The sequence below is a fragment of the Drosophila novamexicana genome, unplaced genomic scaffold, assembly GCF_003285875.2.
Source record: "Drosophila novamexicana strain 15010-1031.04,08,12 unplaced genomic scaffold, DnovRS2.1 tig00004555-arrow-pilon, whole genome shotgun sequence".
In the NCBI taxonomy this organism is placed as follows: domain Eukaryota; kingdom Metazoa; phylum Arthropoda; class Insecta; order Diptera; family Drosophilidae; genus Drosophila; species Drosophila novamexicana.
This window is the reverse complement of record NW_020825052.1, coordinates 3,003,041-3,026,237: the sequence shown is the minus strand read 5'-3', so window position 1 is coordinate 3,026,237 and position 23,197 is coordinate 3,003,041. Positions and strand designations below refer to the sequence as shown.

At 39.4% G+C, this 23,197-nt stretch overlaps 2 protein-coding genes and 3 long non-coding RNA genes across 5 annotated transcripts in view; 4 read left to right on the top strand and 1 right to left on the bottom strand.

Annotated features, from left to right (window-relative positions):
- Positions 1-3,543: 3,543 nt before the first annotated feature.
- Positions 3,544-5,199, bottom strand: LOC115770459. The gene is made up of 3 exons (XR_004018854.1): positions 5,122-5,199; positions 4,947-5,039; positions 3,544-4,732 (listed from the first exon to the last, which is right to left on the bottom strand). It is a non-coding gene; the product is annotated as an uncharacterized LOC115770459 (long non-coding RNA).
- Positions 5,162-6,040, top strand: LOC115770458. Its single transcript, XR_004018853.1, has 4 exons — positions 5,162-5,241; positions 5,325-5,426; positions 5,501-5,632; positions 5,700-6,040. It is a non-coding gene; the product is annotated as an uncharacterized LOC115770458 (long non-coding RNA).
- A 1,635-nt stretch (positions 6,041-7,675) lies between these two features.
- On the top strand, positions 7,676-8,395 carry LOC115770182. The gene is made up of 2 exons (XM_030715343.1): positions 7,676-7,800; positions 7,863-8,395. Exons 1-2 carry the CDS (start codon positions 7,792-7,794, stop codon positions 8,319-8,321), a joined length of 468 nt encoding a protein of 155 aa, XP_030571203.1. The 5' UTR covers positions 7,676-7,791; the 3' UTR covers positions 8,322-8,395.
- Positions 8,396-9,835: 1,440 nt separating this feature from the next.
- Positions 9,836-10,503, top strand: LOC115770268. The gene has a single exon (XM_030715486.1). It carries the CDS (start codon positions 9,913-9,915, stop codon positions 10,501-10,503), a length of 591 nt encoding a protein of 196 aa, XP_030571346.1. The 5' UTR covers positions 9,836-9,912.
- A 1,038-nt stretch (positions 10,504-11,541) lies between these two features.
- Positions 11,542-23,197, top strand: part of LOC115770521 — a 95,678-nt gene continuing 84,022 nt past the window's right edge. Inside the window, exons 1-2 of the long non-coding RNA XR_004018862.1 lie at positions 11,542-11,909; positions 22,188-22,233. This is a non-coding gene — a long non-coding RNA (uncharacterized LOC115770521). The remainder of the gene's footprint in view (positions 11,910-22,187; positions 22,234-23,197) is intronic.

Genomic DNA, 23,197 nt, shown 5'->3' with positions numbered 1-23,197 from the left:
ATGGCGGCGACTGCGAAGCTGACAGTCTTGCAGACAGGCCAGTCAGTGGCATGGCTAAGAAAAGTGCAGAAAGTTATGCCTTGCCTTCTCATCTCCTAATAGTGTTATCGACGACGTCATCGTTGTCCTGGCCCAGACCAGACGGCGGCGTTAACCTTTGCTGCTTTATTTTTGTGCTGGCTGCTGCGCCTTTTCAACATTTTATTCAATTTGTGTGCTTCTAAGTAAGTCCCGATTGCAGTTCAATAAGCTGGCCAAGGACTCCACACCAAGGATTAGAGCACTGGGAATTCGTTGCCCCATGTATCAAATTATTATTCATTGCAGCCAGAGCGCACGTAAATTATGTAGCAACCGTCTATTGTCCAATCGATTAACCTTTTAAGCTAACAAGACCTTTGTTGAATGTTGCTTGAAATAAAATGTATTTCATTTGCCAACAGCCCCAGAAGGCAGCTGCAGGTCTGCTAGAACTGCAGCTGACGTCTTTGTTCAGTTGGTTGGATTGCCTGAATGCCTGTCAGGTGTTCAGTGACCAGCTTCTAACCAACCAGTTAGTCACTGCCCTTCAGGGTCCTTCTTGTCAGCTGAGGTGTTGGACTGCTTTGCGACGGACCTGTTAACTTGTGGGAAAAGTCAAACCATTCGCATGTTTCTGCTCATCGTAAAATCGCAATAAGAACGTTTTTCTTTTCTTCAGTCCTGGATTGAAAAAATATGAAAGGTGCCTACAGTCCATCACGAATGGATTGGTTTTCTTCACTTTTAAGCATTCACATATCTGACCGTGAATACTTAAATATAAATCGTTAGGCATAATTATAAAGTATAATTAATTTGATATTAGAATTAGAAAGCTTTTCTTATCTCGAATGTTTTTTCTGTGAATTTGGGAAGAACCCAATAATATTACAGACAGAGGGTGACACTGAAAACCCACTTTAGAAGAACGTGTTCTGGCGAATCAAAAGATGCTGTGCACATAGAAAGTCGAAATCAATTAGACAATATGGACAAATGTCTGAGACAGAAGCTCCACATAAAACATTTCGCTAACAAAAGACACGTAGCCTATGCAACAGCAGACGGGGCGGATAAGAGTCAATACACATAACGTATACGTATATGAAATCGTTACAAAAGTAACGTGCCCTGAAACCGATGAGCTCTGACAAACGAATCAAATCTCGGGGCACACGTAGACAAGCAAAAACAGGCAAGAGTGGGGATACGACAACACTAACTATTCAGAGCGAATAATGGGAGGGCATCAAATATTTCCATTAGTTAAATAAATAATCAACAGCGAAATGAATGATTGAGCAGGTCCATGGGCTCAGAGAAGACTTTAATTTCTCTGTCACGAGCAGGCGACACAGATACACCCTCCGATTGCCACACGGCACACCTGGCAAAGGTCATCAGAGATCGGCGGTGGCATTGGCGTCGACGCTGCGTACACAAACCAAATGCATACCAAAAACCAACACGCCTGCAATCCGTGTGAGGGCACAAAAGATGTCACTCGATGCTGTCCATGTGAATATTACATGAGTATCTCGGCGTCCCCAGGCAGCGGCAGGCAGAGCCACATATTGACCCATTTCAGCATCGTCAAACAATCCCCCAAGTGCACAACCAAGCACTGAGCCAAGCACGGAGTAGAGCACATCACCGGAGACCAGACAGACGGGTGGGCGGGCGGCAGCCTGCCAACCAGACTATCCACATGGACAAGCGCGTTACTTCTTTCGCTTAATAAACCCAAATGCCACCAAATTCAAAAGGAAATGCCACTTACGCCTAATGGCATCACGGAGCGCTGTGGCTGACAGCTGAATCGCCCGAAACAAAACCCAAAAGCTACTCGCACAAACACTACCTGACAACGACGACAACAAAAGCAATAACTACAACATACGAAAGACTATGTAGTCGTAGTGTAATTGGTTATACGTATACCATGTACTCCTTGAAAACGGAGAGAAAAGAGTTGAATAGTTTTGGACAAGAATAAGTAACAGACATTGGGCAGCATCATCATCAGCTCAGTCGATCTTCGCGTGTCTATACGTCCATTCGCCTACCCGTCTATATATATATCTGTCCATAAAAACATTCGATCTCGAATGATCCAGCAACTAGAGACGTGACATCCTTGACATATATTCTGTGATATCATATGCACGTCTCCTTAAGCCTGATATGTATATTCAATTAGAATTCTTATCCTTTCTCTAGCCATCTTATCCTGTAGACACTATTTAAAAACTACTCAAAACCTTCTTTGAATGTGTTGCCATGGTCAATATGTAAAATGGAAACTGGTCCGCTTAAACTCACCAGACACAACAATGAGAGTAGCTAACATAATATTAAAACAATGCAATTGATTTTTATTAAAAACCATATATTTCTCGCTCACTCTAGAGGGTAACGCAGAAAGGATGCTGCGGGGTCAACTTGGTCAACCAACGTTCCAATTCAAAGTGAAGCATCCAAGCTGTGCAGTAGCAGTAGCCACGACAACAGCGACTGCAGCAGCAACCGCAATCAAACCAAGCCAAACCCTTTCAAGTTACATTATGAAAACGCACCCACATATGCTTGTAATACCCAGTGAAAAGCTCAGAGGCCGCTTCCCATTTTACATCGAAGCCATATGACTCCAAGAAGGACATATTGCATGTGTGCAGTGGTTGGTTTTTGGTCTCTTGGTGATGCAGGGTGCTTTGCCCGCAACGTTGTGCTGGTTAAATGCTCAAAGAGCAATCCAAAAGTTTTTTTTAATTAGCAGGTTGACCAGGGTGGTCCTCGGATAAATTAATTAATGCATAGATTTTAACAAATCATGTCGCAGATATGAAATAAACTTTGCTTCGCAAGTCTTGATCGAGCAGGCAAGATAAATCGTAGCAGTCGATGTTAACCAAGAGCGCAATACTTTGTTTACTAAGTTAACCTTTTAAATTTGTATTAAATTAAAAAATCGTCTTATCCCTTTACTCAATAATAGGTAATAGAGTGTGTATTTATGTTTATACATGTTAGCGAGTTGTATCTGTTTATTTTTTGAGCGTCCTATATCTTCCATATATTGTAGTGAAATAAATTTTAAATTGTTGTAAAGTCAACTTACTGATCCACCGCCTTGGGCTTGACGAATTGTTTGACATAATTCAGGACACTGTGTCGAAGTCCTTGCCGGCAGCAATCAAAAGCGCATTTTCAACCTACCCGATGCAGGTCCCAGGACAATGAACAGTTGCTCATTAGGGCTGAAGCGTTTTCCCAGGCGCCTGAAGCAATTCAGAGCTGGAGAAGGCCGAAGGGCTGAACAGACTCGCAGCTTTTGTATTTTTAATGCTTAAAACAAATAATTGCAGATAAATGGGTGTTCATTGGAGAACACAATGACATGCATTGACATTGGCATCTTCATCATCTTTATCACCCAGCGCACTGTTAAAATTTAAATTATAAAATGTAAAATTGCAGTCCACTCAAGTGCAGCGAAAATCATATTAATAAAAATAATGAGTTGTTGCTGCAGAGAAGCAGCTCGAAACCCGATTTAAAATTGAATTGCTCTGCGCCGATTGTTAAGTAGAAATGTCAATTTGCCAGCTGCTGCTGCTGGGGCCAGGGTGGAAATTACGTCGTGGCGACGACGCGACCCTTGACTTCAACTCAATGTCAACCGAATTTTCATGATATGTCAGTATTTCATTTAATTCAACTCCATTTGCTTGCAAATACATCAAAAGCCCCGTGAGAACGAGTCTCTACTGCTACTGCTCGGCTTGTGTTCTTGCTTTGCCTATTTTACGTTGTGTTTTAAAGGCATAGAGAAAAATGTATTGTAATTTCTTTTCGTATTAAACGATTTAGTTTCTTTCATTAGATCTGCACTATGGAAAATGCCTTAAAGTTCAAAATTAATAAAATGTGCACGGCTTAAATGTAGCATCCGAATGTGTGCCTATTACAAGGCTCAACGCTTTTTCTTTTAAATTTCTATTGTTGAGTTTCGGTGATTTATCATAGAAACATAATTTGATTTATACTGACGAACATTTGGAAGTAAAATTTTAAAAGCGTTGACCAAAGATAGTAAAGTTACCATTGTTGACATCGCAGCGCCAGGAGCTGCCGGCACTCCTTTATGCAGCACATGTCTCTAGAAATTTATGGCCGCGGATTACAAGCAACAAAGCAAATTATTTTCTAATTTCTCCTAATCACGCGCTCGTCTGCTCACTGGATAGCCAACCCGACGGCTCAAATTGTTGCAGTCAAGCTCGCGGGCGGTGCTTTGCTCAGTTCGTGTTGTCGCTTGTCGTAAGGCGCCATCGTCGGTTCGACACAATCAAAATACATTTGACATTGATTAGTTTTCCAAGAATTTTTAACACACATTTCACGTAAGCTGGGGTCATATGGACTCAGGGTGGGGCCATTGCCTGTGAAATGTGAAATGTGGGCTCCCAACGACTGCAATCAGGCAGTCCATTAGACGGGCGTGTTTATTTTTACGCTTCATTTAAACATTTCATGCAATTTCTTAATATCAATTTCCCCTAATTTTTGCTCTTCACTTTGGAAACACGCAATGCATTTCGTAGCTGGTTCATCGGTTGTCGCCTTTGTCCTGGGAAATTTTGAAAAACGCTCACAAATACTTTGCTACATATTATTATTTCTTGTCATACTTGTATGATATTTTAACACCCTGTTGCCATTGAAATGGGACATAAAGTAGGTATATTAGTTATTTTAAAATGTATGTAACAGGCAGAAGCAGGCGTCTCTGACCCTCCCATGTACATAACATCGTTATATGTGTAGCGTTTGGGACAAGCAAGCAGCAACTCTTTTCTTTTTATTGCGACAGCTTGACACTGGCTACAGAGTATCTCCAAGTCGTTTATCCCTAGAACACTTACTGGTTTTCGTTGGTGCTATTCGTCTTTGTTGTGGCACGTGAGTTCGAAACATTCTGAGACTTGAATTTGATTGGGGTGCCGGTTGGGTGCGTCCTGTTTTGGTTGGCGTGTCGTTAAAATGACAAACTAAATTATTGACCTGATTTTGAGCTACGGGTTTGTTAAATTGACTTACCAGCGTTGCTTTTTCTTATATACACTATTTCATTTCAAAATGTGTAAAACACGAAACACGAAAACCCTGTTTCGGTTTGTTTTTTAGGTATAATTAAAATCGAGGCTCCAAATTCAACATGTGAGTTCTCAGATTAAAAATATTTATATTTTTATTATTATTAATTCAATACCTTTCCATTTCATACCCCAAATTGGGAAAAGCTATCTGCCCAAACTTTGCCCTTTCACTTTTGTGTGCCCACATTTTAAATCGAATCATTCCAAACTTCACAAGGTTGTGCAAGTTTGAAATGTCCAAATATGGTAGGTAATTAGTATTTACGACGCATGAAGGCTTACTTTTTGTTTCCACATGTATTTGACATCGGTTTCATCAGCAAAGTGATGCTAGTGTGAGCTACTATAGCACGGTGAGATTAACGTTATGTTCGAGAAATCTGTCAATAGCAGAGTACAGAGGCCCCTAAGAACCTTGGCTGGGCACAAAGAGAGCGCCACGAGCGTCAGCTGTAAGTCATGTGACATTTATTAAAATTAAAATAAGCTTCGTCACCGTGTTACGACCGTATTTGTTAGCCCCCATAATAGCAACATCAACATATGACGCAGTAGCAACGAGTGTTGCCACCGGCAAAGTGCGTGTAGCCAACGAGAAACAGCATATGATTTGGCTTTCAATAGTTGCTGAAGGGTTTGCATTGGCACGGAATGTCAAACTCTGAATGTTTACTGGTTTTCAATTTTCTTCTATGTTATTTTTTTTCGCAATTTTTGACTTAATTCAATTTTGCCTTTCATGTGCTAGTGCAGTACACCTGGGGTCAGTGTTGGATATACTTCATTTTTGTCGCTCCATTGTCGCAATAGAATCAATGCATTTTGTAAATATGAATTTGTGCCAAAATAACGAATAAAAGGAACGAATATACACGAGAGGAATCGTAATATAATCTTGATTAAAAGTCGGTTATATATGCTCGTTTTTATTTATATTTACACCATACTCTCTTCGGTATTAATTCTGCAATCCTTTTCTCTTACTGGAATTTTTTTGAACTCGCCCCCCGATTGAGCTATCGGAACCGCTACAGTTTTAGCTTAGGCCAACCACATAGATCTGTTGTTGCCCTTCATCTGTAACCTGTGGACGTGAGATCAATCAAAATAGGTTGGCTGCAATCTTATAATTTATACGTACATCAAAGATACTTTTTTTTAGCTGGCAGTCCCTTCTATGTACATTGAGCATCTCTATTCCGATACCCTATGGAAAGATTTCACATAGCAGGCTTTATTTCAACCTTAGCTTATTTGAAATCGTTCGAAATGTAATCGTCATCGTCATCGTCCAAATGCTAAACGGGCCTCAGAATGGCTATCGCCGTAATGAGCAGTAGCCACCACCTAGCTGTTTCCGATCTACTCACACATGGAGCATCCGCATATTGCAAAATAGATTGGTCTATGGCACGATGTCCAAAGTTCTTTGCTTTCATGCAGTTGTCTCTGAGTGCCGCCGTATAAGTCAGGGGCTTGTCGTAGCAGAACATCCTAGAGAGCGCCAATTTAAATTTGTCATTCGAATCGCATTCGAAGTTGTTAGAGTCTAGCACTCTAAGAGTGCTACAGTTCATGATTGGCGAGTAGTACATTGTAACGAAAACAAACAGCATTAAATGGTTTGGCGCAAAGATTGCATACGGAATATCGGTGTCTGCATATCCGTCCGGATACTTGAGTACCAGTTGCTTTGTTAACCGTCCAGTGCACTGCATCTCAAGGCGAGTTCCAAAGTAGCGAGAGCAATTGCCAAATGAGCCACGAATAGCCACAGAATAATGCAGGCTACTTAAAAATATCACCTGCAGTAATTTTGAAGCCTTTATAAACATGCTATATATTTCAAAGTGAATGGAAATTAAAAGTTGACTTGCCAAAATATATTCACGGGGTTAGAGAATATATATTTTAAATACAAATGAAAAGTTCTTTAACTCAGGTAAATTCAGTTTTATTAAAATGTATGGTATATAGAAAGATATCGATTCGTTAATTCAGTCATATGGACACGAAGACTCTATCAACTTGCTTATTGATCATCGTGAGTTCAGAGATATATTATTCTTCCGGTTAAATACAATTGCATAAAGGTTCTGAACCCATGTGGATTCTGTAATAGGAACATTTTTTGTCGCTGCAATTAAAACTAATTAAGAATATTAGCTTAGAAAGTCTTTCCGGCTCATTCAAATTGTTGCCTTACGCTGAACGGAGCCCTTCGCCTAGCACTGAAGTGCCAAGAACTACAAGATATTTTCCAGCTATTTGCTATTAAGTGGCATGAGTTGTTAATATGAGCAGCATGATGAGCTATTCCAAATGGCTATGCTATGCTTCTTGAGAAATTTGGTGATGACAATCCCAGAAAGTGAACGGTCTGTCGTTCTTCCCCTAGCTTCATGCTATATAAACTGCGTTCTTGCACAATAGTTCCATATTAGATAAGTTGAAATCTAACTTTTATCTAAAGCTGATTGTCAGGTTAATAATTGTCAGTTTTAGTGAAGCAGGCTAGTAAATCAAAATTCCAAATTTACAATGAAAAGCGAGATTTTAAATTTGCTTATTTTGAGTATGCTGCAGAGCCAATTAAAAGGAGAAACCCGTCATGACAACAGTTTGACACCGCCCTATAACACAGGAAACTGTTCCTTATTTAATGACATCATATTCACCAAGGTTTGCAAAAATACTATTACCAAGTCATTGGCTAAGCAATGGAAAGATCTAAGAGCTCCAGAGGGTACTCCGTACACAGTGTGGCAAACCTCAGAAACTGGAAAGCTTGTTTTATTGGTGTCATTTCACAAATCGCCCCTCTTCGACTGTGGCTTGCTAATGTTAAAATTGAAGGGGGGGGAATTCACAATCACAGCTAAAACTTTACAGGAGGCAAAAAACTTTTACGTTTACCAGTCTGATTTGAAACACTCAGATATACACTGCCTCCACATTGATTTGGTCTATCCAGCAGCTTTACGCGCCCATTGCGAGAACAGGAAGGGTGACAATTTCGAGGAGGCTAATACACCGATACTGCATTACAGCCGCTACGATTATCAAGTAAATATTGGGGATATGCCTATTATACCGGAAATGTTGGTTCTTCTATCAGCTGTTGTTCTTATATCAGTTTAAATGCATTTAATCAAGTATAAACGTATCAAATAAAGTTCATAAAAGCGCACATTTTGTGATGCTATGGTATTCCATTAACAGAGGTGGAATATCGGATGAACGATATTTTGGATATCCTTTGAATTGGATTTTCCTTAATTTTTATTGTTCGGAGATATAGATAAACCTTCTAGTCCAACTTGAATTGAATGCAATTAAAGAGTGCTCGAGGCTAGAATGCCCGACTACCAGATATCTCGAATTCAATTCGACCACAAAATCATATGAATTGTTTTCACCATATTCTTTAAAACTAAAAACACGCCACTTGCTTCTCACTCTATGGAGGGAAATTCATTCTAATTCAAGAGCTTTGGTGCTTATAGTCCGTACCTCTTACAATCTTTAGGGCATCCGAATTTAAGTAAAAACTCAGACAGTTATACAACTAGACAAGCGGCTTGTTCAATTTTGGGGGATACGTGAATAGCTCCAAAAATCATGATCTCTATATAACAAACAAAAAGTTTGAATTTTCGTTGTATGCTTAAAAATTTGTAAATAAGATAATTGAAAGGAGAGTTAAAACCAGGAACCTATGTTAAGTTCCACTTTTTAAGTTGCAAACTAAGGCTCAAAGACTTAGCTAAAAAAATTGAGATATCTTTGTCAACTGGAAGAGGAGTTGTTAAGTTCAGAGGGACCTCATCAATTTCAGATGCTAAACACACTATCGGCCTAAAAGCAAGTCGATTTTTTAATATCGGAATAGTGCGTAAGTGTACTGAAAGTTTAAGAATATCAATTTGGCGTCGTGCATAAGATCTGTAAAAGACCATTGGATTTATTTAATGGGCTTATTCAGTGTCAAGGGTCTACTCTAACAATCCACAACCAGAAATCCAAAGCTGTATCAACGAAATCCAGACACCTATTTGCAAAATAGTCATGAAAAATATCGACCGGAGAATGCGTCCTTTCAATCTGCTTTTTCTTACATAACCCTATCTTTCATATTTAAAATCAAAACTGTGTCTAAAGTCAAATCTTGCGTGGAATGTGCAACACGATAAGTGTTCACAACAAACCGTTTTCTTTGAGAGATTACTCGCTTGGACAATTGCTGCGTGGTGCTATAAATGAAAGACTTCTCTTTTACTAGCAGTGCCTAGTTGTCTTTTATTTCCATGATTGATAAAGGGTAAGAAGGAGGTGTTTTTATACCCTGAAACCATTAAATAGTGGCTTGTATGTGTATGTAATAGACAGAAGGCACTATCGTCTTGGAAAGTACATATATTTTTGATAAAAGCGGCGAGCCGACTGGATCTAGACATGTTCGCTTCTCTGTAGATCTGAAAAATATTCGTTAAAGTCGCGCGCAGAGCAAGTTTTTCTGTTTAGGTAAATCCTTTCTCCCCTTTTTTCGATTAGTGTTGACAGAAGGCAGTGGCGAGGTATGTTACGACAGGTCGGCGCTGGCCATAGGGTATCTTTTAGTCGGGAACTCCCGACTAGAGCAGTTTTATTTGTTTACATTGATTTTGGTGTCTCATTACTGAAAAAATAGTCAAAAATGCCTTCAGAATTATTTGCTGGAATATTGTAGGCCATGCCAGTAAGTCCCCAATGCGCAGGAGCTTACAATATCAACTTGATTGCTTGCTGGCTGCTGCTACTTCTTTATCCCGCGAAAACATATTCGGTAGGCTTGAACAACTGTTCCTTCATAGACGGTAAAATAATGGAGTTCGTCTGTCATGGATCGTATGAACGATACTTGCGGCTGCTTTATAAGGATCGACATCCCGCCTTACACACGCCCTACTCTATCTGGCAGCGGGCTGATCATTTTGGACCCTCAATGCTGCTCATCGTTTTCTACGAGGGTCCGTTGACTAACTGTTACAATATTGTGCTAAATGAGGGCAAGATCTACTGTAATGGTCGGAACTATCCTTTGGAGATTGAAAGTTCCATCCTAATGTTTTGTATGCCCTTTCAATTTTCCTACGCCGACGAACTGCACAAACAGTGCAAAAAAGGTAAAAAGAAGAAGCATTATTCAACAACCATTTCTTCAGTCATCATCTACATGGAGTCAAATTTAGTAGTTACTTCAAGATCTTCCAAGTCTTTGTATTGTTCGAATCTTCTCGTTTTAATTGTTTTGCTTTTACGATTTAAAATTAAAATAAAATGAATAAATTCAGTTGGTAAAGAATAAAAACAAAAGGATCCTGCGCGTTCATGGTATCATGGTTCATGGTTCATGGTCCAATGTATTTGGCGCGATCTTGTATTTCGGATGAGATTTGGGGAGATAAGTGTACTACCTACCATATTTTGGTTCTTGATATCTAAAATTACGTTCATCGGCAGGGCCAACGAATACTTTGATATTTTCTTTTCACTTCTTGAATAGACAAGTTTAGATTGCGCTAGTCGGGAGTGGCTCACTATGATGAATCCTGTGTCAGGGATCTATACGAACAAATATTTTCATACATTCAAATTCAAAAGAATATCATGATAAAATATATATAATAGGCAGAAGGAAGATTCTCCGACCCCGTAAAGCATTATCTTGCTCAGCAACAATAATCCAGTCGATCGAGACTAAAATATCGATTGGAACCACATCATTCTTCATTCATATGCGTGAATTTTTGAAGCCTTTAAAAATAATTGCAGATTTTAGTGCTTATTTAGCAGGTTGGAAAGGCGTTAGGGTATGAGGTGGTGTGTATTGGAATTCACCAAACAAAATTACCCAAATCATCAGTGAGAAATGTATTTTTGACTAAGCCTTTATAGAGAAAGGTTCAGGGTATCTTATAGTCGGGGACTCTTGTCTCTAATTCAGTTATATCGTGTATTGACTGAAATTTTAATATGGCGCTTAAGTATGAGTATGACGAGGGCGCGAGTTTTTTATTTTTAATAATTCAAGTGATTACTTTTACTATTAAATGAGCGTGTTTCTTGTCTACGATTCCTTAGCTTTGGTAGAAGGTTCAGGGAATCTTCTGGCCTCACACACCCTTGACCCTCTAAATCACTGTCACTCATATAAACACATAAAGAGGAGATGAAAAGCTTCACAAAGTTTGGGATCAATTGAACTACTCGAATATCCCTCTCCCCCTTTCCATTTTCACATTCATACGACAACTTTAAAAAGACCCCAAAATACTTCCACTATTTCTAGATAATCCTTTCTATTGATTTCTTGCAGAGAGAAGTTATTAAATGATTTTTTATACAATAAATTTATATTTAGGCAGAAAATTTTTCAACACACTCATTTGAGTAAATTTTGAAGCACGCGTTGATAAATTTGAAGAGGTCGACGCTTTCCCAAAATTTGAAGAGCTCCATAGATGGCATAGCGGCGAAAATCGAATGTAGCCTTAATGTCTGCTTCATGTATTCCCCGATCGCACTTTTTAACAATATAGAGCAAAACAAACATGGAGCAAATCGACATTTTTTTCAAAATAGAACGCGTCATTTTGAATTTGATAGAATGACGTTTATCGCAAGACTTCCCACTATCTGAATCGGATTGAGAGCTACGAACTAAAGAAAAACTAAAGGATTTGTCTAGTAAGTTTTACCTATATTCGATTCTCCAAATTAACTGTTTAAATGAGGTTAAAAAGTTTGATTCTCAACAAGTTCCGATGTGAACTAGTGTTAACTGTTGAGCTTAAGCTTGAATATGTCAAAGATCTGTTTGTGTGTTTGTGCATTTATATTTTCAAATTCTTATCTTAACATTCACACTCAAATGGCGATGCACAAAATGTGCGATTTCTTTCTTTCTGACCAAATACTACACCCACAAATACAATCGCAAGCTACGCGGAGATTATCATGATTAGTTTAGTGTGCTGTGTGAAAAATGCTAAATATGGACAATAGCTTTTGCTCGTCCTGATTTTTACGCATGGCTGATAATGCATATACATGCCCGAGAAGGACATTTAAAAGTACAGCAAAGGAAATGCGACTCTTACTGAGCTATATTTTAAGTGAGCCTTTCACTTTTCAAACGTTTGTTCATACACGTGCTTGACGACGTTTCTAAAAATACAAAAAGGCATACAAGTGTGTGCTCAATGTGCTAGCAAGGACGCACAAAATGGTAAGATTCTGCACATGGATATTTGGCAAGCGATTTGTGAATAAACACAAACAAGATGATACTGGCAACGACATTAAAGGCTTGATAGATATTTTGAATGTTCTCAGGGATCAGCCAGTTGTATTCAAGCTTCTAAAAGGTACGAAGTAGTTTATGTTTTAAGTGCATAGTCTATTTTTAATCCTATCAACTCTACAGCTGTGGTCCATTTGAGCCCATTAATAATATTTTTTATTCAAAGCAAAAACAGTCAAAGCCTTTGATTAAATTTACTTTGATTGAATAAAATTTTGTATAAGAACGCAGAAATGGGCTGCTAACATAACGCAGGCCAATTTAGTTTTTCATCCCATTTTATGCAATTTAACTCTGCCTACTCGGTCTCTTTTCAACAGTTGCTGCTGACGCTGAATGCTTTTTAGCGACTAATCCTTTGGCTTTTGGCTTGTAAAATAAAAATTATGTATACGCCAACAACTTCAAATGGGCCCACATGGCGTTTGCGTATTCTCGTTGTTCTATTGATGCTGGTATTGTTGTTGGGCTCTGCATATTTCACTGCACACCGGTTGCCATTTTCGCACCAAACAAATGCTAAAAGCCAGCGGTCACAGAAAATACAACTACACTCCATCGCATTCACGTAGGTCGCCGCTGCTGCTGCTGTGTACTGGTGTATCTATAAAATACGCAATTAAAAATGTTTCTAGAGTCCACATAGCCTCCTCGCTTTATGAACTTTTATGTAGCCTACCGCAGTTACCCATCTTTCGCCAATTGCTGCTTCTGCCCTATGGCATCCAGACTCTGGATTTGCATCCTTGTATCTTTCGACCCACGCTTTGTTGCATCCACTCAGCGCTAGCCATTAGTGCAGGGTCACGGAAAAAATATTGTCTCTGATGCTAGAGCCCACTAAAGCTGGCATACACTCGATTTATAAAATATATACCAACAAGCGGGATTTACCGTAGTATCTCTTTACCCTCATATGTAAAATAAGTAATTTATATTCTGCTCACTCAGCGGAACGAGCACATTGTTTTGCTGCAATGCTCCTCCCTGTCTATACAATTGTCCGTAACAACTTATTTTTTCCACCTATTTGAAGCTTTGAATAAAGAATCGTACGTTAAAGAAAGTGTATCAATTTTATCGTAATGTCCAGCAGTCTTAAAGCTCTGATCTTTTTAAAGATGCGTAAAAAACAGTCGCAATCGGCGACAGAACAATATGAACAAAATTCATTGTACTTTGTCAATATTCTTACACTATTTGCTTTAATGAGATCGACGCGGTCAGAGCTTAGACAGATTACAAAACGGACAGACTGACAGACAGACTCCACTGTATTTGCTGATCAATAGGGTCGGAAACCTCTTGGTCGAAAACCTACTGTTATACACCCTATTTCATTACCGATTTTCCAGGGTATTTCAAATTACAAATCAAAATTGTGAATAAAGCTGTTGTTGTTATACTTGTTTGCTCGACAGCAGTCAACAGCTGGCAACCAGCCAGCAATTTACGCCGAGCCTTGTAACTTGCAACAGTTCTGTTGCATTGCTGCAAAACCTGATGCACAATGCAAGTACGCATCTATGCCACACTGGTTGGCCCTGGCAGTCACACACAAGTTTGATATTGTTAAAAATTGCAAATATTGCCAGAGCAAGCTGCCGAGTCTGTCCTTGCAAAATGTGGCACTTGATTTACGTTTGCAATTGCTCGAAGCTGTTAAAAAGGACGCAGTTCGTGACTCCTTAGTTTAGAATAGAGTTTGGCGCTGGCCTCACATTCGCAGCCTTGTTCTGCACGATTATGAAACATGCGCTTGAAACAAAGAACGACACTTTTTTGAAATACCCAGCCAGGCTCGATTATCCAGCTAGGCGTATGCATATTTACGAGGAGCTGCTTCTTGAAACGCTTTATTTTTGTTGGCTTTTTTTTTTTAAATATATACATTTGGGCAAAAGACGATCCTTTCAATTATTTAAAAAGTTGGTTGATTTGAACTTAATATATAACGTTGTTTAAGTTTAGTATGATCATTTTTACAATTTGGGCTGTTTTGATCAGGTATCCAGCAACTGGATCAAAGGTTGTGGGCAACGAAGCGTTTATGTACTACAAGCAAGGTATTGTTGGAAACGAACTATTGCAAAACCTTTTTGGCATCTGCAGCTCTTAAAACGCTATTAAGAATGCAGTAGAGTGCGACAACGACGCGACTGTCGTGCGTTTTGCATAATTCAAATGAGATTTTAAGTCGGCACCTACCATGCTCTCCTACGAACAGAGCAAGAGTAAGCGTGCCCGACTAGAAGATATTCTGTATTAAAGAATAAACATACAATTTTTGCACGTAACACTGTGGGCCTCCTCTTTGTTGCCTCTACACTATGTCACTATAAGAAATGCATTATTTGATAATGCTGCACATTAATATGATATATATTTATATATATTAAAGTGCAAAGCTATACTTCTAAGAATCTCACTTTTTCTACTTTACATAATTTGCCTTCTGGCCTTCATCCGAAGCTGGGAGTACACAAATAAATCTTGTAGTCTCTAAATCCGACGACATATACTTTATAGGCCCAGGGGTGCCTTCTTCTACCTGTTATATACATTTGCACAAATCCAAGTTATGCCTTCCATAGCCCATGGGTGCAGGGTATAAAAAGCAAGTGGCGTTGATGGCCGCCTTCAGCCGCAAAGTATGCAACGATTTATTTAAATAATCGAGGCAACGTCTTTCTTTACTGCTGCATTTCCACAAATTTACGTAAGCACCCGCACTTGCACACCGACCATACCACAAGAAAAGAAAGACAACGTACCAATGGAGGATTTGCGGCGTGTTAACGCGCCGAGTAGAGCGTATGCAAAATAAACAAAGCGGAACTGTTCCCAGTAGTAGCTAGATACCACTCTCTAAGCTACAAACAATGTGTTGCAGCTGCTTCTTGTAGATTATACGCTGGTAGCCAGGTTGGAGATTTTAAACTGTGCTTAGATATGCTTTTGTCTGGGAAGCTTGTGTATATCACTGCTGACAATAAGAATAATGACAATTGGTAGTATATTTTGTGGAAATAATATTGTATGTGGCAATTATATTTATAAATATTAGGTGATGGACCACCAGATTATATAACTATATGCCAAAGACTTAGGCAGATGATTAATTTTAATAGATTTTGATTTCCCTTCCAAACGATCGTTAGTTCGTTCGTTTTTGTGATTCACATTAAATCGAGAAAACTATTGCCCTAGACCAGACGGTGAGCAATAGTGTGTGTTCCCGAGCTATAATACAACAGATCGAACTTATCTTCGTTTTTATAAAACTTCAAAGAACACAGCGTTAAAATGAACAACCAAAAATTCAAAACACAACGAACCAGAATAAAGCGGACTAATATAAGCTGCTTACGTGTAAGCTCATGCCACCCATTTAGATACCTGTCCAGAGCGTGGGGGAAATGACATTGCACCATCGAATCTGACCCATTGCAAAACTTACGGTCGAAGCAACAGCGACAAAACATGGAATATACCACAATTAATGCGGAAAAAAAAAAAAATATTAAAAATCCGGACTGTCCTACTGTAAATTGACATACTAACTGAAGTAAAGTTCTTAAACCGCGACTCAGCATTTTCTTTGTGTAAGAAGGTAGACACTGTCAAATATTGCTCATAAGCTCTAAGAATTACAGCTGTGCTTCTATAATCAGTCATTAAGTTAGTCAGTAAGTCAACCAGTCAGTTTTAATATTTTTATAAATGCAAAAAAGTATCATATAGGATTATATATGTCCCTTTCGTGTATAAAAAAATTAAGGACAGTCTACAAATTAAAATTTCATATTTATATGATTATGAACAGAGGCGATTAACATAATTCTGCACTAGATAAAAAACGTTATTTTTTATTTTCTCATTTAATTCCGAAATCTGTAAGCCAAGCTCTTTGAATTTTCTCCGTCAATGGTGTTTATGCTTGTCTTTCCCCGGCGTAGATTTTATTGATGTTTGCGACCGTTTTGCATCCTGCACTCCATTACAATGTTTCCTAATCATTTTTGGTTCGTGGATGCGGCGCGAGGCAATGTAAAGTCTGCACGTTTCTGGTCATCGATTTAAAACTAATTAGAAGTATTTTGTATTCTTATGGGCAGAGCACATTGCACAGCAGTATACAGTGGGCCAAGTATGCTATATCGACCTAATATATGTATTTCAGTGTCCGCCAAATTGTGTTATAGATACAACATAAGCCTTTACGTGGGAATCTGCCCGAAAAGATGCCATTTTGAAGGGCCTTGTTCAGAATACTTCCTTCACTTGCTTCGTATACTTCCATGAAGTATAAAAGTCGCAATCTTGTTGCTGTCGTCCCACTGTGGCACTCAACTAGTTTCCGCTTTAATTGCAGCAGACACATAAATAGTAAGTTGCAGTAAGAGTAAAAATAACAAGGATAGCAGGTAGGGAGAGGGAGAAGAGATATGTACAAAAAATTGCGGAACAGCGAGTCGGGTCCTGGCAAGGAGTTGGCTATCAAAAGCTTGCCAGCGACGCTCTGGCATAAAATAAAAGCAAAATGTTGTAAAACGATTGCAAAGTGAGATTGGAAATTACCGACACATAAACACAGTGCACACAGTGTGGTGCCAGGGCTGTGGCATATGAACGTGCAAAAATAACAGGAGCCAAGCGTATAAACCAAGTGGAAAGGTCAAAAGTTGCTGTACGGCTTGGGGCCTCCACTGGGTGGCAGCTATTTCGCATTACAATGCAATTATTTAGGGCTGCTTCAACTTTACAGGCCAACAGGCAGGCCGGCAGCCAGGCAGGCAGGCAGGCAGGCGAACTGCAGCAGCAACAAAATGACGCGCTCTGATTGCCAGCTGAAGTTGCAGCAGCACCTCAAGCAGCACCACCAGCTGCACCACCAGCTGCAGCACCAGCAGCAGCGTTGCCAATAGAAAAGTCAACCCCAAAAGCGAGTGGCAAAGGGTTAACGATCGACCAAATTAAAACGAAATGAAAATGTTTTTCACGACGCCCGTCACGTGACTGGCCTCTTCTGGCTGCCTGCCGCCAATTCTCCATAGAAGCCAATCGCGTTCGCACACTAACAACAGCCACTGTAGGCTACACGATTCCACTTTGAACTTGACTGACGTGCTGAAGAGCCAGCTGACTTAAACATGCCAGAACTTATTTACTCGGTAGTTGCTTGGCTGGTAGCTTGGTGGCTTCGTGGATAGGTGTATTGGTGGGTTAGTGGGGTTCGTCGGTTGGCTCGTTGGTTGGTGTCGCGTGCTTGAAATAATTTTCGAAAAATGCCTCGTTAATGTTTCTATTAACGGATTAGAGAGGCGACTGTTGGCCGCGTCAATCAGACGTCCTGCTCTAACCTGGTTTACCCTGACTAGCCGTGCCCTGGCACAGTTTCACAGCTCCCAGTTGACTTTGCACGTTCGCCGGCGCCTAGGTTTGGGATTATTTTTCATTTTTAAGTTTTAGTCGCACGTTTGCCGGCAGTCGGTATATATGTATATATTTTTTTTGTTTTGCTCTTTTGTTAGCACATTGACACGTTTTGCATAAATTTGCATTCAAATGTGTCATGAAAAACAAGTTTGACATGCCATACTTCAAATATCTTTTACCAACCGTCGATTAGTTATTATTATTGTTAAAATTAATGTTATTATTATTATTACTTGCTTCTTATTATTAACTTATCATTATCATTATTCTTATTGTTTATTTTTTTGCTCTTTAAAATAATGATGTTTTGCTCGTGACATTTTATTCTCTCTTTTGCTTTGCAAGCAAAACCAGGGCAACGCTTAAAATCCTTGCTCATTAGCACAGCAAGATTTTTACGAAGCTGACAAAAAAAAAGTGCTATGACATTTTCCCTGAATAATCTTGCACAGGTGGTTCTTGCAACCAGAAAAAATATATGGGTGGTAGGAACATTTTGTAGAACGAACCACATTTACATTCTTTTTGGCTGTATTAAATTATTCAGAGAGTGCACACAAAAGCCGAACGCGGCAAAAAAAGAAGAGATGAACAAAAAATAGAGTACCCTCATAGTTGGAACAGCGCTCCGTTTCCCGCGCATCCAGTGACAATTAAGCTGCAACTAAAATTGCTCGTGGCGCCTCCACACATTCACCCAAGCGCTTGTAAATATGCAACAAGGTTTTTATTTAAATACCACTCCATTTTTAAATCAAATCCTTACACAGCCTGTGTGTTTTTTTTTTTTTTTGCTTCTGCTTGGCACTGCGCCGAGTCGCCTGCTTTTAATTTTCATCTTGTTTACTTTAACGTCATTTTTAACTCTTCGGTGTTTTCTTGAGCGCTTTTCGCGCGCTTTGTTTATGCATAGCCCCAGCTCTCTGAACGGTTACCTCTAAGATCCATTGTCATACTCGTCCTGGGGCTGCTCTTCGTCCTCGTCATTGTCGCGTGTGTCGTCTTCGTCGGTTTGCTCCTTGTGCTGCTCATGAAGTGGCACTCATCCGCACTTTTAAGCCCTACTGAATTCCTTTTATCCCTAACACAAATATATTCATCCATAGAAGCAGCAGCAGCAACGCCGTTGTCTTCGTCTTGGCTGTATTTGCTGCAGCGCCATTGTTGTTGCTGCTGGGCGCAAGGTTTATATAGCCAAGGCGACAACTTTGGGACTCAACCCTATTGTGCACGGCTGCCTCCTGTTCGAGTTGGTGCTACTGCATCTACTCCATCATCGGCTTTGTACTTCAGAGCTCTAAAAGATTTTTAATAGAGTTCTTAGAGACATTTTCGATTGTCTTTGTGTGCAGGTTGTGTGAAAATTAAGCTTGAAGTGAATCACACTGCTTTCGAGCCAAGCTTTAAGGTCCGCTGAGAGCAGCGAAGTAAATGTAATAAATATGCGAAATCGTGTGCTTCCATTGCTTAGTATATTCTTCAATTTCCAAATAATGCGAGCATTAGTCTCAAATAAAATCCTACTGTTCTTTTGGGTAGCAATCGGGCACAATATTATATATTCGACCAACATACAACCGCAGCATTTGTCTTGCCACTAACAAGAGCCAAGGGCAAGGACGAATTCTTGAGTTAAACTCCTTCGATTGCCATTAATTTTGACCTTCAGTTGGTTGGCACTTTATTGACGACATCTGACAACGAAAACCGAAAAGTATTCGCTCGACTTCGACTCCTTTCTGGGCAGTTAAAAGTCCAACATGTCGCCGGAAGAAACAATGTGAGTGCTGAGCAAAAGTGCAAAACAAATGTACCGCAAAACTGAATGAAGTCAACAAAGGACCGACAACTGACTAATGGTCTGAGGAACTGCCACCCTGACGGGCGGACTTTCGCAGGAAATGGGGGCCCACAGCCATAAGGCTCTCCCTAGCCATCGCCCGAGGGTGGTGGCCAGAGTGGCGCATAAATTGGCGATTCCCATGGGTACTGCTGCAGCAGAGCTCATCGTATCTATCGGGGATGGCGCTGCATTGTCAAATGTTCACTTTCATTGTTCTTGTATCTGTGTGCTCGTGTCTGTGTTTCTGTGTATGCGGGTGTGTGTGTGTATGTTCGTGTTAAGCACATAAGTTGAAATATTCCAATTGAGTAACTTTCATTATTGCAGCAACAACAATGTACACATTTTGTATAAATAAAACAATGACAACGATTTCAACTCATTTAAATTCTGTGTTGTAATAAATTTGCCTGCATAATTTCTATAGATGCCAATAGAAATAATCCAACCACTGACAACGTACATTAAATTGGGGAAGGCTCTTTGGTTTGTTTAGCAGTTGCACAACACAAAATTTCAATATATTTTAAGCATTTTACATTTTAAATGCACAACTTATACAAATTTAAATTGGTATCCAATGCATATTGAATACCAAATGGTTAAAGAGCGAATGTTCTTGGAAAAATGGTAAACAATTCGTCTTTCTCGTTGGATGTCCATATCGACCAAATACAATACTCAATACAAATACAAATACTCAAAAAGCATACATGTTATTTTTCATCGGTTTTATTTTTCTGATTTACCAAGAGTCCTAAAGCTTTGACTTGCTGTGTATTTCTATTTAATAGTAAGAGTGCTGTATTCTTATACTCAAAAAGTAAAATATTAAAGATTTGTATGTTCTGTACGAGAGCCTACATACCAAATCTAGTGTATGTCGCTCTAATAGCTTTGGAGTTATACTTAAAATGGCAACTCTCAAAATGGATATATTTAGATTTTTGGAAATGAGACGAGATGTCGATACAAAATGGTTAAATTATTTTTCGTTTGGCTCAGAAGAATATGCGTTTTTCTAGTTTCCATGATCAACATATTCATATAGACGGACAGACAGATGAAAGAACATCGCTAGATCGGCGTCGGATATGCTTCTTTCTGCAAGTTACATAAAACGAACCCAAAAGCATTATCTGCTTCTTACCTTATTTCAAAGGATTCAGGATATAATAACTAGAAGTCGATAGAGAAGGGGAACCTGCTGCCCGTGTCAACCCCTGCGACTGATACCCTCACCAATAGCGGCTCACCCCTGGATATGCAAAAATGCTAATTGAAGTCAAAACGCAATGTTGCGGAAAAATGTTTACAGCAAGCGCCAGGAAAAAGAAAACTTTAAGGTTTTTGATGACGTTGTTGTTGTTGTTTTGTGCTCTGAATTTTACACTAGTCCAACTGGCAGGATTTCTCTATCTAAATTCTTTTCTACTTCACTCATCATTGTCATCCCTGGGCTCGCCTTTATTTATAGCGTAGACTTTAAAGCAAAAAGTCACACAAAATTATACTCGATTTAATTTTCCAGTCCAGTTGCCGGCTGCCCTAACGCTCCTGTCCTGTCGCTGCGCCGGCTAGTTGAGGCTCTCTTTCGGGCACGGTTTTCGGTGTCAAGTTTGACTGCGCCGGCTATGGGCTCCGGTTTGGGCTTGGGTTCAGACACTGGCTTGGGCTCAGTCTCTGGTTCCGGTTTCACAGTTGACGTTATGCATTGAAATTAATTAAATCACAGCAAACTGCGCCGCAGTCGCCTCTCTGTTTGTTTGTTGCCTTTCCCATTGTTTGCCCATTGTTTTTGTTGCTGTTGCCATCTTCCTGTTGTTGTCAACCAAACACCAAAGCACCAGAGCCAGCCGCGTTTGTAGCCTTTTAATTAGTTGGCAGGACCACGAGCACAGAACCAGAAGGCGGACTAAAGTTGCAACTAGTTATTTCGAATCGTTGACTTATTGTCTATGGATCGTTTGCTAGTCGCTCGAGACGCCTGTGAAGTGCGTGTGGTGTGTGCGATGTGGCTTACATTCGTGTACTTCAACGTTTGAAAACTTCATTGGTTTAAACCAAATTGAATGTGTCTCTTTAAATGCGACACACTCATATCATACTCACTATATTTTTCTACATTTACTAACCTATAACAACCTTTTTATCTATGCACTCAATACAGCTCTTTACAAAAGCCGACATTAAAAACCACCCTTAAAAACCAGAATAATTTTTAAATTACGTGAATTAAAATGAAATCAGATCAATGTAATCAAATAAATCTATGCATCCAATCTTTTTCTACCTTTAATGCATTTGATTCCTTAACCTAAGGCCTTTATCAACCTGTCAAAAAATAAACTTAAAAAAAATAATTCTTATTTCATTTCAGGTATGTTTAATAATTTATCAAGACCTGCACTCATGTATTCATATAAGTAAGTTAATTTATTCAATATTGATGTTTTCTACTTCTGCGCCAACTTTTAATCCCAAACAAAAAACTGCCAAATCAACGCTTTATGAAACTGATTGCTGCTCACTCCTACTCATCAGCATTAGGGCTTGGGGCTGAGGGCTTGGGGCAAGGCGGATAATTTATTTTAAGCAAAAAAGTACTTTTCATGTAAATTAACATTTTTCTACGTTGATAATTTTATTTTTTTATTATCTCCGCGCAACATAGGCAGACAAATTTGAGGCGCAGTCGTCGCTTTAGTGCCAACCGCAGCCCGACGAGCGGCTATGAAATTCATTAAAGTATATTTTGTCGAGAATTTCTGACTTTGTGTCATTTAAGCACCAAATTTATCACCTTTTTTTCTGTGCCAAGGCGTTGATTTCATTATTTTGAGGTTGAGAAGAGGAAGCAACTGAACCGCACTGGAGCCGGGTCGCTTTGCTGGTTTGCTTGGTCAGCGATTAAAGGCAAATCGTGGGGCCAGGGTCATTAGCGAAGGTTGCCTAAGTCATCAACGCAATTTAGACTTTCTCCAATTTTATTTTGTGCCTTTGTCATCTCTGAGCGAGAGGAATTGAAAGTGTTTTTGCTCCGATGTGAAACGCAACTTTAAGAAACTTCTTGAAATCAACCTTTTTCTTGTATAAATCTTTAAGAATGCTTTTAAAGAAAGACAGAAGGATGGAAAGCTTTTAATTAATTAAATACCCAACGCTTGTATTCCTGAGTAGTTTCGGAGCTTCTTGTCCGATCTGTTTAGATCTGATGAACTATTAAACATAAAAAAATGTTTCCAAACCTGCTTTGCGTACCAGCTTGTCGTCCTGACTAAGTTGTGGAGTTAATTTCTCTCGATTTCAAACATTCCCCTGATTGCAATATACCATACCCACTATGAAAGACTAAAGTAAAGGATAGTTCAATCCATAATATATAAATTA